We start from the raw sequence: 14,836 nt of genomic DNA on the forward strand, positions 1-14,836 counted from the left end.
GACATAACAGTGTATCACAGTCCTGTTAAACAGCTACCTCAGTTGCATCCTCTGCCCATGAAGCAGCTCTGGAGTTCATCCTTCCAACTGTTCCTTAATGTTCCTTAGGAGCCCAATTATCCTATCTGGCTAACAAGACTAGACAGGTACTCTCTCTGTACATGTCCAGGATCCTCTGATTTAATAAAGTGGATTCGGAAATCAGAACCTAAAACCAGACATTCAGGATGAGCAAAATCTGAGCTACTACTATTTATTATTATTATTATTATTATTAAGAATACTTATATAAAGCTTTTCAACAAAAAGTAGTTCACAAAACAATTTACACAGAAAAACAAATCAATTTCCTAACCCCAATGGACTCATATTGTAAAAAGAAATGCAGAACAGATACCATTGACAGCCATTGGAAAACATGATATACTGGAGTAAAGAGGGACAGTTTCTCTCCCCCTGCTAAATATAACAGGACACCACAAAAAAGATGCCTCTGCTCAATTAGCAAAGAGTTGTAGCTTGCCCTTCCCCAAGAGGAACAGGAAGTTTTCAGACACACCCACAAGTCAGCCCAGGGAATGCACAGCTGTTGTACATTCCTCTTCACAGCCAGGGTTCAGATGCACAGAAGCTTCAGTCCACACTGGTAACCTCATCTAATCCACACTGGTACCACAGCCATCTACATAGCACAATGAGGCCATTGTGGGACTCCACAAAATTTGTTCATCAGGCTTTTGGATGTCAGTGTGGAGATGTTGTAGGAAGCAAAATATCTACCTTTCCCTGGGATGTTTTCTGCACTGTCAGGTTTAGTGCGCAGGAATTGGAGCAACCATATGGAATAGCTGCCATGGGAATGATGAGCTCAGCAGTGCAATTGCTCACATGGTGCTGGATCCACAACTTTGGTGAAAAAGGAAGCAAGTATGGGGTATGTCATACTTGTATGTATGGTTTGTAGGGATGGCACAAAGGAGGGGGTTGCATAGCTCTTCCTGAACTTCTAAATGTTGATGAATTGACCCCCTGGTGCTGCTGTCCTCCCACGAGTGTGTAGCTTTCAAAGACTTTTACATATCTACAAAGGTGACCTCCAGGCCACTATCTTGGTTTGGACAGCTGAACTGCACTATAGAATTTCACAGGCCTTACACATACTTTGGTATACACTATTTAAATCCCAAACACTTAAAGTTGAACAGCTGCAAAGACAGCCTCTACTCTAGATACTGTTCAATGACAAATTGCTTTTGTAACTAGTCTCAGCATTACATTAAAGTGTGTGTTGAAATTTCCAATATGTGTTAGACTTTCAGCACAATCCTATGCATGACTTCTCAGAAGTAAGCCCCACTGAGTTCTATGGGACTTACTCCCATAGGACTTACTCCTATGGGACTTAAGTGTTATAGGACTGCAGCCTTTTTTTCTTGGTTAGTCTAGCTATACAACCATAGAAAGAATACAACTCTTCAAAAACCACTTCATTGATTTAGACCCAGTTTGCATGCAATGCCAAACCATGCCTTAGCACTACAGAAATAAGTCTCAGGGAACTGTGAGTTTATATGTTGCCTCTCAGCTCCTCTCTCATAAAAGAGAAGTAGAATGAAAGCTTTAGAGCACATTTCTACACTGGGTCAGTTCAGATATCACACAAAGCCAGGATTGAATGCTGACTTTTGTGTAATGTCTACTAGCCTCACAAATGCATGCACCCTCCTCCCTTCAACACATGAAGGGAATAATTCTACTTCCGACTGTGGTTTCCAAAAAAGCCAGGGCTGGCTATAACACGTGAAATGGCTGATCCTGGTTTATTCAAATTCAGATACAGATTCTTGTTTATACTGAAACTGTGGTTTGAATAAGCCATTCAAAGCTTATTCAGCCAGGCCAAGCCAGGATTGGTTTGAAACTATGGTTTGATATCCCAGTTTGTTCTAAGTCTAACTAGACTGCAGAGAATTGCAGTTCTCTGAGGCTGTATGTAACATGGAATGGGAGTTTGTTCTTAAGGTGAAAGCAGAAGCTTCCACTCTCATTGCTTTTCATGTGATAGATGTGGGGAGGGCTTAGGCTTGTTCACATAGTGCTAAGTGATTGCTCAGTGTTGCATCTGAACTGGACTTTTGATTTCTATTGGCTTATTGTCCCCTGATGCATTGTTCCATAATGCTGTAACTTTGGGAGCCGAAAAAGAGCATATCCTGCAAGTTTTAATTTAAAAACATATTTGAAGTACACTATGGCTGGCTGAGAGCAAGTTGCATATTGTCAGCTCTCCAATTGTCAATAAGAGTCTCGTATCATAAGACTCTACATCCTGCTTTTCTTGAGCCTCAGGCAAAGAAAGAGAGGAGTCACCCCATCTATTAGCCACTTTAGAATCATCAGACAGTTCAGAATTGTCAAGTTCCAATAGAGAATTCTTTGTTCTTTCCATAACGATTATAACTCTTCCATAATGGTGGGTTCTTGCCAGATTCTACCACAGCAACAGTTCCATAAAGCACAATACTGACAAGAACAGCAAAAAGCAAAATAGAATCTAAGCTCTCATCTTGGAGTACCTGACAGATACTAATGACAGACACTGTTGCATTAGAACGTTTGGTAGAAAATGAGATGACTGATTCAACATGAGCACAGCATCTAAAAAACACTAGTCCTGTTCAATCAGAAGTTACCCTGTACATTCACTGAACATTGGAACAGGGAGTGTAGCAGCACACTGGCCAACTGAGCTCCTCTATGCCAACATGAAAGTTCCAGGTTCAAATCCCCCCTCAGGAAGGGTTATTTTGTGCAGTTGGCCAACCAGAGCATTGGGTGTGGCTAACTAGCACTCGCCTGGTCCCTTTCCTCATACATTGGTTACCTTCTATGTAAGCTACAGATGTCCTCCAAATTACGACATGAAGTATGGGATGCTCCCTGACAAAGAGGTAGGTCATTTAAGAGAAAAGGCTATTATCTGGTCAAATGGAGCCTCATAAGAGACTTGTAGACACAACAAACAGCAAAAATAGAACATCCAACAACCAAGAAGCCATATCCTATTTGGAAGAAATTCTACAAGAGTGCATTATTAGTGCACTCTTATTATTAGTGCATTGTGGCAAATGATAAAAATAGCTAATAAGGCAACTTAGAAGCTGAATTTTAGGGGCCTAAATTCTTGTAGGCATCAGCCTACTTCAACAGTCAAGTTTGATGCTTGAAATCAAAGGAGAAGATGGAGACAGTAATGCACAGTTTTGGCTGCTATCTTTTGACCTGCCACTAGTGGCCACTGTAGCTTGCCCCTTGCATTTGAAATGAAGCTTATTTATTCTGCACTTTAACTTGATTGGTGTTACCACTTTTATTCTGGTGAGGCTCCTGTGCTCAGAAAGCTACATCACAAACAAACTTCAACAGGAAAAGCTACTCCCATACACTTTGTACAGAACTGCTGTACCATCTGCTGGAAAAGGTTTCACCTTATGATTTCACCAGCTCATTCAAATGTTAAGGGTACTGGAGCCTTGGCAAAAATCAAAAGGAGATAACCATTGTTTAATCACTGTGTAGGATAAACAGGTACATTTTCACTCTTGTTAAAAAATTAAGCAGCAGAAAGCAGTGGCAAGGAAGGGGCCATGCAGTAGCCCTGCAAACATCCATGGTAGTAGCTGCTACTGCAGAGCCTCCGGTGTGATCAGAGATTGGAATTGGCCAGATTTGATTTGAACATTTACTAAAACAGCATACACAGGCTTGTTTGCAAAGGAAATGGGTGGCTCAGAAAATGCTCTTTAACCTGTACAGTGCATTGATTTTTGGTAGTAGTTGCTAAGGTACAATGAACTATTATGACCCGTTAAACATAACACAAAATGTTCCTTTCACAGGAGTTGCACCATTGTTAACTGGGCAACACAAGTCACCTTGTACCCCGGAACTGCAAGGAAATAGTATTAAATACAGAGGAAACCCCTAAGCTGATATGGTAGCAGTGAGATTTTAATCACACAAAAGAGGAATTCAACCAAAAAGTTCCCACAGGGAGGAAAAAAAACCAATTCTGTGATAGGGCCATGAGAGATGCTGATTCAAACAGTGTTTCTGATTGTAATATCTTACACCCATTAACAGCTACACGCTTGTAGAAACCAGTTCCTTAAATGTTCTGGCTTATGTGACTCAAAAAGCTAAGGATAAAGCCAGATATAAAATTTTTAAAATTGTGGGAACCATTTGAAAGCACTGTGAGTGTGTTCACTTCAAATGTACCTGTGGTTCAGTAAATTTTTGGCAAAAGTCAGCTGCATGTGATGTTGACAGGTCAGCACCTGTGATGTCACCCACCAAATCTCCACTCCAATGCCCAGTTCAGCTTTAATTTTCATTTTATAAAAAGGAAAACTTCTTTAAAAATCAAATGTATAAATGACACTTTTAAGAAAACAAGTGGCAGAAGGCCTACCTGAAGCATGGGAGAGGAAAATGCTGGCTCCTGAGCCAGCATTCTGTCTGCTGGAATGTCTGTCATTTCAGTTGTAATGCCAAATGGAAGGCAGGATCACCCTGGGGCCAATGAACCCACTATTAACTTTCATTTTATATTATCTCTGTCTTTATCCTAAAGCTTCAGAATTAAAACAATTCTAATTCTAAATGAGTTAGAAGGATTGGACCCAAGGTTTTCCATACACAGTACCCCCCCCCCAAAAAAAATCCCTCAATACCACAAAACTTCAAAATTACCACAGATTCCTAGAGCACATTCCTGTGTGAAGAAGGACCCAATTCTATATTACCTGAGTTCTAGTGCTGAGCTGGCTGGTGCTACATGTTGTAAACATGCCATAAGGTGCATCCATAGCACCTGGGAAGGAGGGCCCGCTGGCCTCAGCACCGAATGCCAACATCATGGAAGTTGCTGAAGGTAAGTCACACCACCGGGCTGCAGAGCAGGTTTCTGGCATGGAAGGAGGTGTTCATGAGGTGACTGGTCCAGGAGGGGGTTCGGACCAGCAGAGCCCTGCTCCGCAGGGTCCTATCGTCTGTGTCAGGTTGCAAAGTCTCATACAGAGGTTCTACAGTCTGCGCTGGCAAAACAGCCAGCACAGACTCAGGTAGCCACATTGTGGGGCCTGTGCCCTTACTTGGGAGACCCTCTGGCATCCTCCACAGGGCCACAGGATACAGTGGTCGCCATTTTGGCGCTGCTGCACTCTGTGGTCCTGCAGGGGATAGGACATATAGGACATTATGCCCTACCACAATCCTCCACATGTTTTCTCAGGAGTCCAATTTTGTTCAACAGAGCTTACTCTCAGGTAAGTGCACACAGAACTGTGCTGTCTGTATATGAAAATCCATAATTAAATATTGTACCACAAAACCCATACACTACTATATGGTAGTAAGCACTACTACTTGTTCCCTACTAATGAAGCAAAGAGGCACTTTTTCAAAATGATGATTCTCTTATACATAGCAAGGAAAGAGCAACTGTCCCTACTCATCCCAGCATATAATTTCTCCAGTGGTTTACTGGTGTCTCCTGTGTTTCGTGTTAGATTGTGACTTTTTATTGTTGAAAAAAGCAATATTATTATTAATAAATAAGAAGATATGTTTTGAATACTTTTTGTATAACACAAGCAAAAGAGTATCCCGAGAAGAGCGGAGGATGTTAAAAATGGCCACAGACCAAAAATGGCCAGCCAGACTTTGTTTATCTGTTTGTCTGCTCATATTGATTTCACTATTTTTTGCATGAAAACTTATGCAAATAACAAAAGAAGGTATACCCCTATCAACAGAAATGATCATATGGAAATCCATCACCCTGCCTCCACTGCATCTCACATCAAATGGAAATAACAAGATGAAACCATTCAAAAAAAATAAAGATTTAAAGTAAGAACAACCTTTGACTTTACAGTCTGAAGACACAAAGGACTGGATATTCATGCATGGATCTCCTGACATTATGCCTTGCAGCTGAACATATGAACTTCCTCCATCTAAAAGTTGCCACATTTGAACCTTAGGAAAACAGCACAAGTAGTATGTATCTGAGCTGTGAAGTTGCTGGCAGAAAAATGCGCATGACACTGCAATCTTATACAAATTTACCAGAAGTTCCACTGTGGTCAGTGGGGCTCTCTCTCAACTAAGTGTGTTTAAGATTGCAGCCTTTGAGTGTAATCCTGCAGGAAGGGCCTGTCTTTGATTTCATCAACTCTTGATTTGAAACTTGAAATAATAATTATGATGCTGAACATAAATGTGTGAATAAGGCCATAGGTAAGTGCCTGTTCCGATTAAATGGGATGAATCTGTGGCTCATTTACTTCCCTGCACTGCCCCTGGTTGCATATGTTCTTGAGACTCCTCTGGTGCCATTAATATCTGATCCAATAATCTTTCCTGCTTAATTCCATACACGTTAGAGTTGTGTGAACAGTGCCTTGGAGGACATTATGCAGCTTTCTCTCCAATTACCACCAAGTGAAGTTCATGCTCATTAAGCTTCTAATGCCATTTCGACTGTTAGGGGTGCTGCAAAAGCACCTACAACAAGTCTCAAGAGAGGAGGGTTCCTGATGTTCAGTTACAAAGGCTAAAATCCTATGCAAAGTTACGTGGCAGTAAACCCCCTTAAACTCAAACTGGGTTCAGAGTAAACATGCTTCAGATTGCACTGAATGTGCATGACGTGGTTAGCTCTTAACCTCTCGTGGGGTACATAAAAACCGATGTTTACACACAGAACCCGTGGGAGAAGCAGGCTTGTCTGCGATACTAAATGATGGCAATTGCAGCCCCATCATCCACCACAGGGCAAGTGCATGCAGAATCACACATAAGTCATGCATTCAGTTTTAATGAGGTGTGAGGGAGGTTTTTTTGTTTTGTTTTGTTTTTTGGCCAAGCTCCAACAGCAACACTGGTACAGGCCAGGCTGTCCCCAGATATTCATCTAAGTTTTAATACCATGTTTCCCTACCTTCGCTGCTAGGATGCAATAAGGTCAAGGGCAAGTTTTCATTTTCAACACCTGCTTGCCGACAACTCAAACTATGAGTTCAGCTGCTCAGCCCAGCTTGTTTGATCAAGCAGGCAGCTGTACTTTGCTTTGTACCTGTGCTTTACTCATTTGCTATTCTTTGTTTTTCCCAAAAGAGATTTTTTTTTAAAGTGTGTTTTAGGTTGCACGCTGACATGACAAACAATACAATGCATCCCTGCCACATCCTATATTTCCCAAACATAACTCCCAAACTTGTTACCAACTACTGCATATTCAATACCCAACCACATGTTGCTTTTTAAGTGATATTGACAGGTCTTCTATCCATGATCCCTGATTGCAGCTGCTCTTTAGAGCAGATTATTTCTGCTCAAATAACTTCTGATGCACCTTAACTTTCTTGAGCAAACTTTCAGCATACTGGAGAGATGCTGATTGGAGAGCCTGCACCGCACCTCTGTAACAACCACATCCTGAGGCAAAATTTCTTTTTGACTTATCATTCCTCTGGCTTTAAGTCAACCACATCCTGAGACAGAAACCACGGGATGAAGCAATGACTAAATGGGAGGACAGTGTCCTTGCGATCAGCAAGAAGTATCATCAGATCTTGGGGAGATCAGGGGATTATGTGCAGATGACCAAGGTACCCTATTCCCCAAGCAAGAGATTAGGAGGGGAAGACTCAGTAGCTCATGGCACAGCACATTCTTTGAATGTATAAAGCCCCAGGTTGACATATAGAAGCAAGGCTCTGAAAGACCTCCGGTCCGAGACCTCTGAGAGTCGCTAGCTCACAGACTGAGCTAGTAAACAAGGTAGATTGGTATTGACCAGCTTCATATGCTCAGGACAGAACTTCTACTAAAGGAAGTAAGAGAACAGGCAAGTGATAATTCAGCACAGTCCCATAGCAACTAAGCATGAATGTCAGTTGGTACTGGGCATCAAATGTATTGAAAAATCACAATTTATTTGTTTGTTGCTTTTGTTTAATGAACTGATATTTCTAACCCTTATGGCTATGGAGATTATAGCCTTCAAAGTGTATAGGCAATTATTGCTGAAACATCAAAAGACAGAAAGTGCTGTATAGATAAGAAGACAGCTATTTAGTGTCCTTACATTTCTACAGAAGCAGAATAAATTATGCAAATACACATATGCAAATGTTCTTAATTTGCACAGCTAGCAGAGCAAAATGAGGCCTTTGGTCTAACTCAATAATTTGCTCATAAATTTGTTTGCCTGCTTGCAATACTGGAATACAGGAATTAAATGTGGCACCCTTGCTCAGGACACAATTCTATGCTTCAAGCTCAGAAACCAGTTCACCTCCCCATTGCTTTCACACCCTTTTCAAGAGTAACCCAGATCTTATTGATATCTTTGACATCTGAGGTATTAGAATGAAGGGGGCACCAATCTAGATTCAAATCCAGCTTCAGCAACCTGATCTATTTTTGTGGGAGTCAAAATGGGAAAGGTGCATGGTAATGTGCAATATGACCTCTGTATTTGAGGCTTTTACTAGCTCACAATAACAGAATTCATATTTTCTTGGTGCAGATAGCTGATCTGTTTCTAGCAGGCCGTGTATGCCTCCACTGGACCACTTACATCCTGGTGCTACACAAGCTCCAAGAAGCCTAAGCAAAGATGTGGAAGAACAACAGGGCAGGTATATAGCCACACACATCATTGTGTGTGGAACTGTGGGATTGTGCCCAAATTTAAGAGCCCCAAAGCACTCCCTTAAGAAATAAATATTTTTGCTGCTCCTTGGATTAGCAGCACTGCCTAGGCGCACAGCTCTGGGCAAGTGTTGATAGCAAAACAATGGCAAGGATAAACAAATGTACCCTGTTGTGGCCGTCTATTTCCTTTGCTGTTTCTATGGTTTCACTGAAGAGCTTTTTCCTTCTAACAGCAGGCTGATACTGGTGCTCAGACCTGGGCGATATATGAGATATAAACTGGAATGCCAGCAGTTATAAGTGACGTTTGTTTATTCTGTTGGGGAAATTGGTTGTAAATATCGCTACAAACGGAAAGATTCTAGCCTGTGAGCAGCAAAGAAACCCATATTTCTTGCACGCTCGAGAGCCGAGCAAGAGAAGTTTCATCCAAATGGTTCACACAAGACAAAGTGCAAACTTCCATTCATTCTGTAGCCTAGAACGCACTGAGCCTCTGTGACAGATCCTCTGCCATGTGACCAGAGATGCAGAAATGAAGAGTGGTTTCTAAGAAAGGAGATCACAGTCCTGCAGGCGGGACAACAGAGTGCTCGTGCTTGTAAAAATAGTTACTGTTGTCAAAAGCAAAAAGAGGCAGTCTGTTCAACCAGCCAGGGACTTGACTGCAGATCAAAACCAAAGCTAACTAAACTTTATCTAAGCTTGCAAGATAAAACTAATCCTCAGCTTTCCTTTTGCGGAAGGCAAGAACTATTCAGATCAATCTTTGATATCGTCCAGCTCTAGCCATCTGGTTTTGGAGTTGAAGAACTTCTCTGTTGTCTGTATTCTCTTTGCCACTTGCTTGCAAGCACCTCGTCTCTAAGACAGCATGTACAGCCTGCCTGATCAGTGGTGGGAAGGGTGTGGACAGGGCTGCCGTTTATGGCAGCGAACATACTGTATCATAAGAGGGAAAGGATGTTATCTATACTGTATCCATTATTTGCCAGAGAGCCAGGAGAGATCAAAGCCACTGCCATGATCAACGAAGATGAAGTCTCTTAAGCCCCTTCTAGGAGACAGTGTAATTCCTCCATAAATGTGCATTGGTTGCCCAACTACAGGGGAGGTTCGAGATGATGGATACTATAAAAACATGATGCAGAGGGTGGGTACTGTGAGCTCATACTACCTGAACAGGATTCTTAAGCAGCCTTAAACAAGCAACAAGAGGGGTGAAAATCAACAAGGCTGCTACTCCTTCCCTTGCTGAACAATGGTGAAAGAGAATCTCAAACAGAAACAGAAGCTTTCCCCACTGAAATGTGTCACAGCAGTGACCTTATAGTAACTTTTGACACTTCAGAAGCTTTTTTTTCAGTTCCTTTTTGTTTAAGTTCTTCATAAATCTTGTCCTTCCTCCCCCCAACACTGAAGTTCCTACAATGATAGCAACCCAGCCATCTCCACCAACACAACGAAAGATGCAAGTCAGCAGAGTTAATTCTCTCCCCAATCCTGGAGCTTAGAGAAAGAGGAGAAGAGATCACAATCAAAAGTGGCAGTAGCACTTGTCAACAGTTGTTTTAGCTTACTGCACTACGTATGTTCATTTCTGGTAGCTGCTTATTCCATACAACAGCATTTCTCAAACTGTGGGTCAAACTGGTTGCAAGCCAATTTCAGGTGGGTCCCCAATCATTTCAATGTCTATTTTTTTAAATATATTAGACTTGATATTGCCATGGAACTGGCTACATTTGAGGAAATGTTTACAGAACTGTACTTTTAACAGGTTACTAAGTATATGCTTTTAACAATGATAGTCAATGGGGCTTACTCCTGTGGATAGGACTGCAGCCTTTGGGATGTTTGGGGATTTTTTTTTAAGACAGATCAGCAACTGCTTAAGAGAGTTAAACAGGTTCGTTATTTTAAATAAATTTTTAACCCTATACTTCTTGTATACTTTAACCTTAAACTGCTTAAGAGAGTTAAGCAGGTTCTTTATTTTAAATAAATTTTTAACCTTATACTTCTTGTAAACTTTTACTTAAACTTAATTTTGCCATATGGTGGCACTAAAATTGTCCTGCTTGATGATGTCACTTCCAACTGTGATATAACCTGCAGCCATGACATCACTTCCGGGGGGGTCCCGACAGACTGTCACTCTAAAAAGTGGGTCCCAATGCTAAAATGTTTTTGAATGACTGCCATACAAGAATCTCTATGCCATTTGGGGGTGTGCTATGATCTTTTCCGTTTTAGTTTGTACAGTACATCAACAATTTGCACCAGTGTATTTGGAACAAGAGGAATGCCTGCCTGGTGGATTGGGAGACAAACCTGCAGCCTCACACAGTAATAACTAGTATGAGTGAGATTTTCTCCTGACTATAATCAAACAGATCATGCTCCTTAAGCTGTTACACATAGCCCTTCATCCCTTACTTTTTGCAGTCCAGCCAAAACCACACAGATATTTAGACTAATGAGAACATCTCAAACAAGAATGCATAATCATGATGTATCCCAATGGTCCACATGAAGAAAGAGAGTGATGCCCATAACAAAAGAGGTCTTTCCAGGTAATCATCAAAGTGTGGGCACCCCCCTTCGGAACAAATATATTGACCAAACACACATAGGATTCTTACACATTTTGAGGGTAACATCCTTTCTCCAAGAAAATCTGCCCAGAAAATCACAATGCTTTATATGCATCTGCAATGATACAGATTTAAACAGCTCAGCTCTCTTGCAGAAGTCAGTTCTTATCACCATTATTTCAAACTGCTGGGGGTTTCTTAATTGACTTCCCAAGGCAAAAAAGTTGTTGCAGTAAAACACACCAGGATCCTGTTGGTTCTTGGGGCAAAAAGTACTTGGGTGCTTTGTAAATATCCAGCCTTTTTGTCTTGCAAGGACTGGTGCGACCCTGCTGTGCTTGGCACATTGTGAATGTGACTCTGTGCCCATATGTACTGTGAGGCACAGCTGCAGATATACATTGACAGATCACTGGCATTTTCACAAGAAGGATGAAGAAGCAGATGCCTCTTCAGGCCTGATGACCTCACTAAGGAAAATATAATGATGCTATGGAGAAAGGCACACTGAACAAAGAAAGCTCATCCACCAACTATACACTAAGCTGGCACAGGTGAGATTGCTAGATGCCCTGTATTTGAAGGATATATCTCTTATATCATATCATATGCCAGGCAATCCATTGCATGCTGCATACTCCAGAGCACACTATGAATTAGACACTTCAGTTTCACTATCTACTTAGGACAGTGGTGTTACCAGAAGGGGTGCCAAGCACTAAGTTTTGCAGGGCCTCATGGCAGCGTGGCAAGGGACCCCTCCACCTCAGAGCCATTCCAGGTGGTGGGAACAAAATGGAGGCCTACACCTCCATTTTGCTCCCACCACCTGGAATGGCTCTGAAGGGGGAGGGGTCCCTTGCATGCTGCCATAAGGCCCTGCCAAACTTAGTGCTTGGCACCCCTCTAGATACACCACTGACTTTGGAGAAGCTCCTAAGATGAGATGCATGCTCATCTATCAATACTGGGCCACCCAGAGGACCTACAGAGTCTGGATAGATGTGCCCTGCCACAGAAAAGGACCCATGTGTACGTATACACAGCAGAAGGACCACATGCATGAAATCATGCACACAACTCCTTCATGTTCTAGAAACAAACCAGCATTCCCATGGCAAGAACAGCTAGGCAGAGCTGGCCTCAGAGCCAGGTTGCTAATGCAAAATGACGCTACCAGTTTGCAAGTGCAGCCTGGTGTTGCCAACCTCCAGCCTCCCAGAGTTACATGTTACAGCCAGGGAACATTATTTGGGAGCCATTTAGTTATTTGATTTTTCTCTGTAAACCGCTTTGTGAACTTTTAGTTGAAAAGCGGTATATAAATAATAATAATAATAATAATAATAATAACATTATACATTTTACCTGCTTCAAAATGGTGATGCACATCAATGTTTTAAACCATCACTTTGGTCACAAAGCAGCACCTGATTCTGCATCCCTGCCTCAGTTGTGTGTTGAGATTCAGGGGCACCTGACTTACAAAACGAACCTTTCTTAAAATGAAAACTTTAAACAAAATAGCGAAGAATTCTGGTGCGCAACATAGTTTGGAGCATGGGCCAACTATATTGAATAGAGGCAGGAGGTTTCTTGCAAATGGTTCTAGTGGCCTCCCACCCCTGCAGCTCAGTCCCGATGATGACAACCATCCACTGACAGCTTTCATGTGTGAAAACAGCCACTGCAGATCAACCATGAGAGGCGGGATCAAACACAACAGCAGAAGCTTCTCCCCCCCCCCCTCTCCGAGATCCAGCAGCAGCAATTCAGCGAGGCGTTATTTACCTCCCAGAGATCCAGCTGAGAAGGAGGGTCAGGGGTGTGAACGCCTGGCCTCATCTCTGCCATGGGGCAGCCCCAAGAGCTGAGGGTGGGAGACCTAGGCTGGGCAGGGAGGAAACCCCAGGGGGCTGTGGAGTTGCTGATCAGGGAGGGGGAGGCTTGGAGCTCCAACTAAGGAACAAGGATCTGAGTAGGTGGCTATGCCCTGGCGGACCCTCCCGCTGCGCAGCCTCGCCTTTCTTTGCCCCCTTCCATCCAGTGGCGTAGCTACAGGGGGGCAGAGCACTAAGTTTTACAGGGAGCCCCTCCGTTCTCCCCTCCGAAGGGGAGGGGCAGGACCGCTTGCACGCTGCCGTGATTGGATCCCTGCAAGACTTAGTGCTTTGGCCCCCCTCTAGCTACGCCACTGCTTCCACCCACCCCTGTCTCCCCTGCCCAGGGATCGCCTGTTCCGCAGCCCCACACTGACCCAAAAGATGAAGTTGAAAATGAAGAGCAGGAACTTCACGCAGCGCATCCCTCCTTGCACTCGCCCCATGGCTGGCTGGCTAGCAGGCAAGCAGCTCTCGCCTCTCCAGCAGCAGCAGCACCACTAACGCCTCGCAAAGAACTCGCTGGCAGGAGCTTTCGCCGGCTGCCACTTCCCCGCCTGGGAGGGCGCGGGGCGGGGTCTGCGAGGAGGAGGCAGGTGCGGGGCGGGGTCTGCCAGGCGGAAGGAGACCGCCTCTCCCACGGGAGAACCGGTCTGTAGGATCTCCGCCAGCTGGCACCAAAGGGGCCGTGCGGGGGCTCAAGGTTGTCCGCGGGAAGAGCCCCATCATCGGTCCTGGAAGTGCTTCTCCGCGGGAAAAGCACTCTGCACGTGGTCAGGAGCATCCCCACCTCTTTCTGCAAGGAGAATTCCTGATGTTTCCCAGGGATCAGTAGTGGTTTTGGAAACAAATAGGTTTGCAATGCTACGCCCGCTTTCCTGAGAGTAAGAGCGTAAGAGTGTCTACTCAGAAGTAAGTCCCTTTACAGTCAATGGGGCTTTCTCCTAGGAAAGTGTGGATCGGATTGTAGCCTCAGAGCCCAGTCCTAGGCCTATCTACTCAGAAGTAAGTCCCATTATAATCAATGGACGGAGCTTACTCCCAGGAAAGTGTGGCTAGGATTGCAGCCTAAGTCCCACTGAAGTCGTAAGAACATAACACGTGAGGCAATGTGTTCTAAGTAACCCCGGAGAGCCTGTTCAGACTGCCTCGGTCAGTCGCCAGCCTGGAAACTGCCTGCTCTGCACACCATCAGAATGAGGTGGTGGAGTCCGCTAATAGTGGGAGGGACTGTACCGCTTTCGATTGCAGGTGAAAAACTCTCGGCCTTCTCCCTCCCGTGCTAGTTTTCTGCGTGCCAGGAGCTGGTTTTCTGAGAAACGCGTGAGGGAAGCAACAATGCTGCTGCCACGTTCATTCTGAACTGGTACAGTCCTTCCAACCACAGGACTCTACCACCTCATCCTGCGGCCCTCGTCGATCCAGTGCTAGAATGGCTCCAGAGGTTGCCATTGAGGTGTAAAGGACTGTCAGCCCAATACTAGCCGTGTTTACTCAGAAGTATGTCCCATTGTAGTCAGTGGGACTTATTTCCAGGTGAGTGTGCATAGGATTGCAGCCTGCACTGTTTATTTTATTTTATTTTTTAAAACAAACAACCCGGTGCAATTAAGGCTACCATCCTATCCA

At 43.7% G+C, this 14,836-nt stretch overlaps 1 protein-coding gene across 1 annotated transcript in view; it reads right to left on the reverse strand.

Annotated features, from left to right (window-relative positions):
* TSPAN2 (tetraspanin 2) overlaps window positions 1-13,749 on the reverse strand; it is a 77,191-nt gene extending 63,442 nt beyond the window's left edge. The window contains exon 1 of the mRNA XM_066624795.1: window positions 13,585-13,749. Coding sequence (XP_066480892.1) covers window positions 13,585-13,653 — 69 coding nt within the window. The 5' untranslated portion in view covers window positions 13,654-13,749. The remainder of the gene's footprint in view (window positions 1-13,584) is intronic.
* Window positions 13,750-14,836: the final 1,087 nt, after the last annotated feature.

The sequence above is a fragment of the Tiliqua scincoides genome, chromosome 4 (assembly GCF_035046505.1).
Source record: "Tiliqua scincoides isolate rTilSci1 chromosome 4, rTilSci1.hap2, whole genome shotgun sequence".
Taxonomy (NCBI): domain Eukaryota; kingdom Metazoa; phylum Chordata; class Lepidosauria; order Squamata; family Scincidae; genus Tiliqua; species Tiliqua scincoides.